We start from the raw sequence: 11,106 nt of genomic DNA on the forward strand, positions 1-11,106 counted from the left end.
TGTTATTCTCCACAATCACCTTATTCATGAACTGTAAGTTGGGGACCAGGCTCTGCTTAGAAATAGCCCTTCGTGTTTGTTCCTCTATTCCCAGAGGAGTTTGCTGCACATGCCTGGATCCCTTTCCATCTGGCCTCTGCACAAAGGGTTTATCCCACTTTAACACAATTCTTTGTTTTACGGAGGACCTTGAGTTTATCTGAGGGTGAATACATATGAAACAATAATCATGTTACGGAAGAACCTGATCTGACCTTTTTTTTGATATCCAAACCCTAAGATGACAGAGAAACTACTCTTATACAGTAACAAAGACTAAAGAAGGTAAGGGCTGTAATAATGATAGGTCTGAAACAGAGCTGCAAAAAAAGTAACTGTGAAGGGTCTGATTTCTCTGGATACTATCCATTATTACAGTGCTTGTGTTTATATGACTTCAGGAAAAGAGAAAAAAGCTTGCTACGTTTTTGTATCATTGAAAAACCTTTGAGATTTTCAGTTTGTAAGACATTAACAAGAAACAGCTGTATTTGCATACTGATCTATACGTAAACTTCATTGCAACATATTTCTTTCAACAGGAAAATATTTATATTTAAGATATTAATAAAAAATGTAGAACTTTGCTTTCCTTAGTGTAAATAAAATTACAGTAAGATTCCTGAAACCTCATATGTAACTGAAAATCTTTTAAAATGCATGCTGGTCTCAGTGTTTAGAAATCAATTGATTTTCTTACTATGTATTCATGTTATTGAATCTTTTTTTCTGCAAATATACAGTTTTATAAGGAAATACTTAAGAGTTAAGAATTTTGTGGTAATTTTGCTTAGTAATAGACTGGAGAAACAAAAAATCTAAAGAATAAACATCAAAAGGCCGAAAAGAACACACACACACACACACACACACACACACACACACACACATCATATAGGTGCTTTTTTTAAAGGTGCTTTGTTTTCAATAATTTATTCCAAAATGTATTATGCAAAGTCGTCTCAAAGACATATGTGGGTTTGAAAGTTTTAGATGCTGATGCAGGTTGTTCATTTCTAGTAGAATGACTGGTTGAAAGATGGCAGCTGAAATCTGGAACCTAACTGGGTACACATTACTTTGTGATGGTCAAAGAAATAGAATCCCATCTCCATGATCCTCAAAGCATACTAACATTTTTAGTTGAACATGCTGTCTTCAGAGAACTTTAAAACATATTTTCATAATAACAGTATTTAGATTTAAACTTAAAAAAATTACTCACTTTGAGTTTTAGTTTACTAAAACTACATTTGGAAACATTTCTCCCGATTTGGCCTTTGAACACATCTAATCCTTTTATTCTGAAAGGGTAAAGTGCCTTTTTTTTTTTTTTTTTTTTTTAATAGCTAGTATCCTTAAGAAGCAGAAACCTTGGGCCACCTTGTGTGGATCCTTGCAAATGGGTTCAACTTGCCAAAGGCAAAGTAATAAAAAGAAGCAATCAGCACGTCCCCTTTGCTTCATTTTCAGTAGAGGAAATTCACAAGCTCCTGTAGATTGCAGTGCTAGGAAAATAAAATTTGTCATTAGAACAATGGTATTACCACTTCCCCACTCTAAGCCTGTTTCAAAGTCTCCACTCATAATTAATTGCTGACTCAGTTTGCCTCCACTGCCAGAACTGAGGCTTGCCCCAAAGTGTCTACTGGGTTGATCATGTTAGAAACATGAGAGAGGCAAACTGATGATCACTCAGTAGTTCTGGATTTATCAAAGCGTGTTAATTTCGTGTAAACACTGTGTTTGTTAGGATTGCAAAGGTATAAATAATTGAAGGGGGAACCCCTAAAATTTTAAGGTAACCTGCTCAAGATCAGTGAGGGAAGGCAACATTTGAGACTGGGCTCTTCAGCTCCTTGGTCCAGTAATGGACTAGAGCCAAACACGACACCATCCAGGAGTTTCAAAGCTGCGTAGTAAAATAGCTAGCGTGGGCAGTCCTTTTGTACTCCAGCTAGAGTAAAATTAACGCAGTCTTCCTTTTTTCCATCGCCGTCTGATAGCATCCAGCAAATGGGTGTAGGGTAGGGAGAGCAGAACCCAGGTGTCCTTACACAGCTGAGTCTTTTGAGAAATTGTAACCGAGGCGGGTGGGAACCACGGGAAAGCGTCAGTGAGTTGGGAGAGGGAAACGGGAGCAGCTGAGCGCTGGGCGAGGGGAAGGAAGCTGGGGTGTGTGCGTCTGGAAGGGAAGGGGGAAGACGGGCAGGAGTGAAAACGGGGGCCAAACTCAAGCGGAGGGAACCCAGCGCCCGCTGCCTGCAAAAGGGGGCGAAAGCAGCCAGTAAGAGTGAGGGGGAAAGCGGGAAGACGAGGGAAGGGAAGGAAGTAAGGAAAGAGGAAGGAAAGGCAGGAGGGGAGAGAGGAAGAGTGTCTGCAATTTCTGCGGCCGGCTCAGTAGGAGGAGCAGGAGGAGAAAGAGGAGGATCCAGAGTCAGTCAGTCAGGCAGCCAGCGGGAGGTGGAGAAAGCAGGAGGAGGAGGAGGAGGATTAAAGATGGCCACCAACAGCTGCGGGAAACGGCAACAACCCCTCACTTTCCGGGATGGTCCCTGCGGGTCGGCCCGGCCTTGATGGAGAGGAGAAGCCCGAGAAGCGCCGAGGCTGAGGCGGCGGCGGCGGCGGGGACCCAGCGAGGAGGAGGACGCGGGGGAGCAGGGACCGGGGCAGGAGAAGGGGAAGGCGGCGGCGTCGCTGCCCCGGCCGCCTAGCGCCGCTGCCCGCGCCGGCGGACCGGTTCCCGCACCTCGCGGTCGCAGAATCCAGGCCGGCCCGCGGCCCCTGGCCCCGCCGCGGGGCTCCTGGGCCCCGCCGCGGACACTGTGCCCGCCGCCCCCTCCCCGTCGCCGGCGCGCACTCGGGCCCGCCGCGGTCCCAGCTCCCGGGCCAGGCCCGCCCGCGCCCGCCCGCGCCCGCCCGCCCTCCGGTGAGTGCCCACTGCCAGCGCCCCCCACCCCACCCTGCGCCCGGCCCACCCGGGCCGCTTTGTTTGTGCGGGGCGGAGGCGCTGCCCACTCGCGGCCCTGTGCCCGCTGCCCCTGCGGACAGGCCGAGGCCCAGCTGCCGCCCTCTCCCGGGACCGCGCTGCCCCCAGCCGCCGCTGCCATCAGTCTTGGCTGCCTGCCTTGTGTCCTCCACCGCGGCCTGGAGAGGGCGCCGTCGCGGTGGGGTCGGGGTTGGGGTCACGCGCGGCTGGCGGTGGGGAGGGATGTTGGGGTATTTCGGGGGGCGGGGGAGGACAGGGCTGGACGTTGCCCCTAGTGAGCAGTGAAGTGTGTAACCTAGCGGTCCAGGCATAGGGGTCCCGCCAAAGCCCCATTTCCAGACCCTGTGGGGGTCTCCTCTCCCGGAGCCCCCCCCAGCGCCCGTGCGCAGCCGAGCGAGGCCTCCATCCCTCGGGCGCTGTCTCCCGGGCCTCTCCTGCTTATTCCCAAGCCCTGGTCTCCCCCAACGCCCTGTGCTGGAAACCCTTCGTTTATGCGAGGAACCTAGATGCTCTTGGGGTGTTTGCCCTTTTATTCTCTTGTGCATGGGATGTGGTGGCATCGCAAACATTCACAGTTACGGTGGGGTTCAAAGAGCAGTTGTGACCTTTCCTTTTGGCCCACCTGGCCAGTGTTTGATCCTCAGGTGCAGCGTTTCATTGATTTTTATCATTGAATTCTGAGATCTACACTATTAGGTCCTCTTTTCGCTGAAATAATCGGATAAAACCTGATTGAAAGGATGTTTACTATATGTGTGAATCCTTATCTCTACTTCCAGTGCCTTAAAAATGGTTGTTTCCTGTGGGAGAATGGTGCTAATGCATAGGAAAAACAGTTTTTTGTTCAGTAATGGGCATGAGTTGGTAGTTCCAAATGGTTATTGTAGTCTGAAAACCAAACATTAAAAAAGAAGAACGAAACCTTTTGCTTTGAGATAGCAGTATATTTCCAGGTTGGAATCATTTGAGAGCAGGTTTAGAACAATTAGTTTCCACCATCCGGCTAATTATAACAAACATATGTAAAACAGAACCAAAAATATGTTGGTTAAAAAAAAAAAACTAGGTGTGTATTAGGACATAGGTCTAGCAAAAAATAAATCTTGCTTTAAAAAAACTTTATCATGGGACTCTAAGCACAGGAAATAGCTTGGTATGTTTTTCTTTTTTTATATTTAGAAATACATATGCATTAGACTGATTTGAGAACTCTTCCTAGGACATTTGAGCACAGTAGTACATGTTATACTTTGAACTATTCTCAACCTGCTAGAAATACAGATTTATACTAGTTTGTTTTTCTGTGTTGAAATTGATTCATGTAAAAAATGTTAGATTTCGAATTAAAAATTTCTGCACAAAGAAGATACGAATTAGAAAACATGTTCTGGTCTTGCAAAATGTAGTAAACAGAGTAAGTGACAAGCGATTGAAAAGTGGATCTAAGGGGTGACTGGGTGGCTCAAGTCGGTTGAGCATTCCCCTTTTGCCTTAGGGCATGATCTGGCAGTTCCTGAGTTCGAGCCCCACATAGGGCTCTGTGCAGACAGTGCAGAGCCTGGAGCCTGCTTCGAGTTCTGTGTCTCCTCTCCCTTCCCCTCCCCTGCTCTGTCTCTCTTTCTTAAAAATAAATAAACGTTAAAAAAAAAAAAAGTTTGGAAAAGTGGATCTGAGATTATCTAACATACTATATCATGGAACTTGAGAACCACTGACTCCCAAGGAGGATGAGCCCTTAGTGATGCTAATCTGAAATCACACCCAAAGTAGGGCCATTTCTGTAGCATCCTTGGAAGGATCATCTGGCATCTGATTTTCATACCTATATGATAACAGGTTCACATCTTTCTTCAACATTCTAAGTCTTTTTCTGTTTATGTAAGTTAAAATCTGCCTTCCTGATATTTCCACTGAGTTCCAGTTTCCCTTTGTGTGGATGATGCATTTACCATCCATAAAAGAATTAAGAGATAAATGACTCCTACTTTAATTTTTTTTGTCATCAGGTTTAATGAAGTATAATATACATGCAGTAGTTTTGACAAATGTATACAATTGGATAATCACCACAATCAAGATAAGAAACATTTCCATCCAACCAAAAGGTTCTCTCCCTCTGCCCCCAGCCCCTGGCAACTATTAATCTAATTCACAGACCTATAGTTTTCCCTGTTCTAGAATATCACATAAATGAAATCCTACAATATGCAATATTTTGAGTCTTTTACTTAACATAATGATGTTGGTATTCATTAAGTTGTTGCATGTGTCAGTAGTTTTTTCAGTGGTATGCTGATAAATGTGTTAACCTGCTCTCCAAAAAAAAATCCCGAATTTATAGTATTTGCTACTGTTTGTAGTGTAAATACTCTTACCATGGCCTATATTAAGGTATCGTGAGTTGTGCCTAGTTTGGGTCAGTTAGAAATAAAGCTGCAATAAACAATGTGAAGGACAGATATTTTCAGTTGGGATTACTGGGTCCTAGGAGAAGGGTATATTTATCAAAAGTAGTAATTTATATCGAATAGCCAAACTTTTTTCCAAAATGACTATAGTATTTTGTATTCCTACTAGCACTGTAAGAATTTCAGGTGCTCTGCATTCAGTACTTACTATTATCAGTTATTAAAATTTCAGCAATTATTATGTGTGTAGTCTCCTTTAACATTTTTGACTTTTTTTTTAAGTTTATTTTGAGAGAGAGAGAGGGAGTGCACAAGAGTGGGAAGGACAGAGAGAGAGGGAGAGAGAATCTCACGCAGGGTCTGTGCTGTCAACACAGAGCCCCATGTGGTGCTCAATCTCATGAACCATGAGATCATGACCTGAGCCGAAAGCAAGAGTTGGACACTTAACTGACTGAGCCACCCAGGTGCCCCAACATTTTTGACTTCTTCTCATTTTCAGTAGTATTTGAACTAACATAGGAAGTTTATGATTGGCATTGCTGAATAATTTTATTTTTGGCTTGGTCATCAGTCATGGTCTCACTATAAAGGCTATAGCACTTAAAGGATGTTTCTTGATTTCTTGTGAAATTGCCTTTCATGAATTGCTTTTTTGAAAGGAATCAGTAAGGAATTCTAAAACTTAGCTGTTAACATTTTTTAAATGTGGCTAAGAAAAACCTAGGTAAAGATTTGTTTCTTTTCATAAAACTTTGGAATTTAAAAAAAACTCAAAAAATTGGGGCACCTGGGTGGCATAGTTGGTTAAGTGTACAACTTGGTATCAGCTCAGGTCATGATCTCGCTGTTACAGGACTGAATCCCACATTTTGCTCTGCACTGAGTGGAGCCAGCTTAGGATTCTCTCTCCCTCTATCTCTGCCCATCCCACTCTTTCTCCCTCATTCTCTTTCAAAAGAAATAAATAAACTTTTTTAAAAAAACTCAAATTATAAAGTATTTCTTCAAATTTGCTTGGACTTAAAAAATAGTTCAATCATGTAATCTTTGAACTCATCCAGGAACTTGTAAGAAGTGTTAACACATAAATGAATATAGCATCACTTTCAATACTTGGAAAGCTAAATTTAATGGAAGATGATAGTGTATATTTTTGATTCAGTGTATTTGATTTAAAAAAAATTTTTTTTTAATGTTTATTTTTGAGAGAGAAAGAGAGAGAGGGAGACACAGAATCCGAAGCAGGTTCTAGGCTCTGAGCTGTCAGCACAGAGCCCGATGCAGGGCTCAAACCCACAAGCTGTGAGATCATGACCTGAGCTGAAGTTGGACGCTTAACCGACTGAGCCACCCAGGTGCTCCTCAGTATATTTGATTTTTATTGCTACTATCAAGTTGGTCAAGTTTTATTTGTTACATACTCATGTGTAATAAGTATTAATGGCATTCAGAGTGCTGATTTTATTCTGGATCTATAATGGTTTTTAGTTTTTCCAGATGGAGCAATAAATTTAAACATAATTTAAAAATGGTACATTTGTGATACTTTAGTATACATCCTTAACTCTTCCTTATTTATTTTACCCGTCCAAACTATACTCCTTAGCTCTAGATTCATATATCCAACAGCTAGTTTAGACATACCTACTGAGATGTTCCATAGGCATGTCAACCTCAACCTGTCCAAACCTCAACTCATAACCTTTCCCCCAAAATGTCCTTCCTGTGCCGCCTGTCTTCTCAATGTGAGGAAATGCCATTCTCATCTACCCTGTCCTGAGTGGAATCCAGGCCTTCATCTTCTACTCCTTTGTCTTCCTCAGTTTCCACCCCCAGGCACATACTAGGTCCAATTGCTTTTGTCTTCTAAGTATTTCTCCTCTTCTGCTTCCTCCTTAGAGGCCTTGATTCAGGCCTCTGTTTCTCAGCTGAAGTGCTACAGTGCCCTTCTATACATACTCTCCTCAGCTGTAGTCACACCTCTGCTCATCACTTCCTCTCACCCTGTTTCCAAAACAAATTTTCCTTTTTAATTTGGAAAAATACATGGTTATGATCTTTTCAATATGCTTTTTTTCCTCCTCTTTAAAATCTTTTAATAGATTCTAAGCCATCAAAGAGCCATTAAAGCATGGGGTGCTATTCTGTACAAAGCTCTGTGTTTGTGACCAGGCTCTAGCTTCTCCAGTCTCCTCTCTGACAGCCATTCATTTGTTCATTAAAAAAAAAAAAAAAAAAGAAAAAGATTTGAGTGCTCTGCAGAGTTCTAGGTGATGGAGTTTTATCAAGGGACTTAAATTGTAGAGGGGGACAGATGACAAGTGTATATTATTGTCAGTTGGTAATGAGTGCAATGGAACAACATAAGGCTGGGTAAGGAGTTAGGGAGCAGTAGGTTGCTGAGGTGTGGGTGTGGTGCCATTTATAGAGGGCTGTATGAGAAGGCTCTATTATGACATCTGAGCAGAGACTCAAAATATTCAAGGGAATGAGAGTTTTAGATCTGCGAGAAGAGCAGGTGCTGAGGGGAGGGTGCTTGAGATGTCTAGACAACAGCAAGGGGTTGGCGGAGGGAGGTGAGAGCTGGGGTCAGGCTAGTGGAGGCTCCGGCAGACCAAGCAGGCCAGCGTGAGGACTTTGACTTCTGAGCTCAGTGAGTTTGACCCTAGAGTGCGTCCTCTCCATGGACAGAGATGCATTCCTATCTCCTACTTGAGGTTTCTGAAGTATGCCACCTCTCTTACCTTAAGCCTTTCCTTCTGGGAATAGTGCTAGATTATCCCTCCTCTGTGTTCCCTTAGCACTCTTTGTCATACCCCTACTTAATAGCTGCTTTGTTTGTCTCCTCTCCCTAGGCTGAGGCCCTAAATTTTTTTTTAAACCTCTGAATTCCTATTTCATTGAATTAATGTCTGTTGAATTTTAGAATTGCTGAAAATGGGATTAATTACTGAAAACTGGGTAAGAGGTACTTAACAGTACTGTGTAGTGACTGCTACCCTGATGTGAATGTGGATTCTATGTTTTGCTGACCACTGTGCATTTAGTGCTGGAGCAATGAGCTGTGCATAATAAGTGCTCAGTAAATACTGGGTGAATGATTAAGTGCACACCCGTGTACCAGCCTTTGCCTGTTCTTTCTTCTGCTTCCCTTAGACCCATGGGCAAGCTTCCCCCAAATCTCTTAACTCTTTCTCTACTGCCTTATTTGCCCTTTCTCTAATCACAAGCTCAAGAAATGACAAATACTTCAGAAATTTTTTCATTCATTCATTAGCAGCGAATGTAAATGTAACAGAGAAATGTAGATAATTTCTCTCCAGGCTAAATAGATGGTGGTCATTGCACAGTTTTTGGTTCATTTGCACTTCTGTTTTCCTTTCTTTGGCAGGAATTTTTGGGGGCTATTTTATTACTGGGCCTTTGACTCTTTAATAAACCACTGATAGGTCTAGAATATCACTTCTATAAACAACTCAAGCAGGAGCAGGGTGTGAAAAGTCTAGTACTAGAAATAAAATAGACAGTATTTCTTAGTGAGTTTCATTTGGTTGAACAAACAATTAGAGTTGATGATTTACCTTACTATCCTGGTGCAGGCCTTTGGGGAAATGGCCGGCTCTAGCAGGGAGTCTTCAGCCCCAGAACATCTAGGTATCATCTTAAGCCTGGAACTCTTACCAGTAACTCTTGAATCCCTCAGTCCTTACATCTCGGGCTTCCCCATTCTGTCTGACTGTCTCCTTCCCCAGTACCTGCATGTCTTTGAGCCTGCAGGGAAAGGATGGTGGGAGATCCCAAGTGTCTTACCTGCAAAAGCTGTAAGAAGAGGCAGAGCATTTAAAGTACCATATGTTAGGGATAGGAATAATTTTTCCATTTATGTTTTACTAAAAATCATTGTGTGCAGTAGGCTGTCTTATGTATAACATAAATATTGGATTATTGATCTTCCATAGTGTTGTAATCCATTGTGACAGGCCTGGTGGTGATAGGTCCTCTAGTGTTTTAGTACATGAAATACTTTGTATATCTTAGTCTGCTTATTGTGGGTACTATTTGTATTGTGACCAACAAAATTATAATTTCACTAAGTGCTGAGTTTTTGTTTTGTTTTGGGTTTGAGTTTTTTTTGTTGTCGCTGTTTTAATGGTTATGCGTGAGTAGGGCCTTCATTTTATTTCTCTAATAGAGGGGTCTTACTATTAAATTTGTACATTGGTTTTCTTAGGTCAAGGAAAATTACTAGTGACTTAAGTTTAAGTTCTCTCACAAATTAAAAAAAAAATCATCCTTGCTTCTATTTGTATGCAGTATATTAGCGTATGACTTGGGATAATATTAATGCATTTAGTTATTTTAAGTTCAATATATCATTGTTTGTGCTATTCTGCAAAAGAGCATTATGGTGGTCAGGTGCTACAGTATCTGAGCATGCTTGAGACTTATGGGTGCACTTTGACAACCCTTTCTTTTTGTTATGCTGACCCAGCAGCAGACACTGTTAAGCCTTAGGAAAACTGAATCTGCTTAGCAAGGAAAACAGACTTAGGTGGTACTGGTACCTACCATCCATTTTGGTGAAGTTACAAGCTTAGATTAATAACTAAGTCAACTAATTGTTGTGAAGCTATAGTGGGTTTAAAGTACTGTACTTGTATTTTGGAGTCTAGAAGACTATTGGATGAGATTTTTTTTTTTCCTAATAAACTAATTACAGTTATTTGTTCTTTTGTGTATGGCCTAATCCCTTTAAAGTATTCATTATTACTACTTATGAAAGATAAGTGCCTATTTATAATGGCACTTCAGAGGCCCACGAAATTAAGGGATTTGAATTCTTGCTCTACCTCTGCCATTAGAGAGTTGTGTTACTTTGGGCCTGTGACCTGTCCCATCTGGCCTCTGATTCTTCATCTGTTGACAGTCCTTTCTACTGCAGAGCCCTTAGATAAAATAATAGTGACAACTGAGTCTTGACACTAATTCTTTTTGCTTTCCTCAGTTCTTAAGCCCCTTGGTACCTATGTTGTGAGAGGGATCATGCTACAGGGTACTTTTGACACAGGTAAAAGGTATGTTGTCAATACTTGATGAATTTGCTGCATTTTTAATTTTTTTAATTAAAAATTTTTTAATGTATATTTATTTTAGAGAGAGACAGAGTGTGAGCAGGCAAAGGGTAAAGAGAGAGGGAGACACAATGCAAAGCAGGCTCCAGGCTCTGAGCTGTCAGCAGAGAGCCCAGCGTGGGGCTCAAACTCATGAACCATGAGATTATGACCGGAGCTGAAGTCGGACATTTAACTGACTGAGCCACCCTGGAGCCCCTGCTGCATTTTTAAATAGCAGTTCCAGCTTCCTCTTCCTGTATGGTTTCTCCGTAGCCTGTTTTATTCTTCTTCAGCCAGTGTGACTTAATGAGGCCAGTTAATTTAATATTAGCCTAAAGAAAAGTAAGAATTTGATACATAGCCAATATATTTTTTATTGAAGTATAGTTGGCATATGGTGTTCTACTTAGCCATTATTCTCCTCCTCCTCCTCTTCCTCCTCCTCCTCTTCCTCCTCCTCCTCTTCCTCCTCCTCCTCTTCCTCCTCCTCCTCTTCCTCCTCCTCCTCTTCCTCCTCCTCCTCCTCCTCCTCTTCCTCCTCCTCCTCCTCCTC

General features: G+C 42.3%; 2 protein-coding genes across 3 annotated transcripts in view; both read left to right on the forward strand.

Moving 5' to 3' along the window:
* Positions 1-2,385: 2,385 nt before the first annotated feature.
* The window catches only part of WDFY3 (WD repeat and FYVE domain containing 3), a 280,210-nt gene continuing 271,489 nt past the window's right edge, over positions 2,386-11,106 (forward strand). For both annotated transcript variants that reach the window (XM_047855191.1, XM_047855189.1), the window contains exon 1: positions 2,386-2,968. The gene's annotated coding sequence lies outside the window, so the exon portion shown is untranslated. The remainder of the gene's footprint in view (positions 2,969-11,106) is intronic.
* LOC125164840 (leucine-rich repeat extensin-like protein 3) overlaps positions 11,034-11,106 on the forward strand; it is a gene marked incomplete at both ends in the record, with an annotated part of 1,754 nt that continues 1,681 nt past the window's right edge. The window contains 1 exon segment of the mRNA XM_047857598.1: positions 11,034-11,106. This exon segment is cut by the window's right edge and continues 203 nt beyond it. Coding sequence (XP_047713554.1) covers positions 11,034-11,106 — 73 coding nt within the window.

Source organism: Prionailurus viverrinus, chromosome B1 (genome assembly GCF_022837055.1).
Source record: "Prionailurus viverrinus isolate Anna chromosome B1, UM_Priviv_1.0, whole genome shotgun sequence".
NCBI lineage: Eukaryota > Metazoa > Chordata > Mammalia > Carnivora > Felidae > Prionailurus > Prionailurus viverrinus.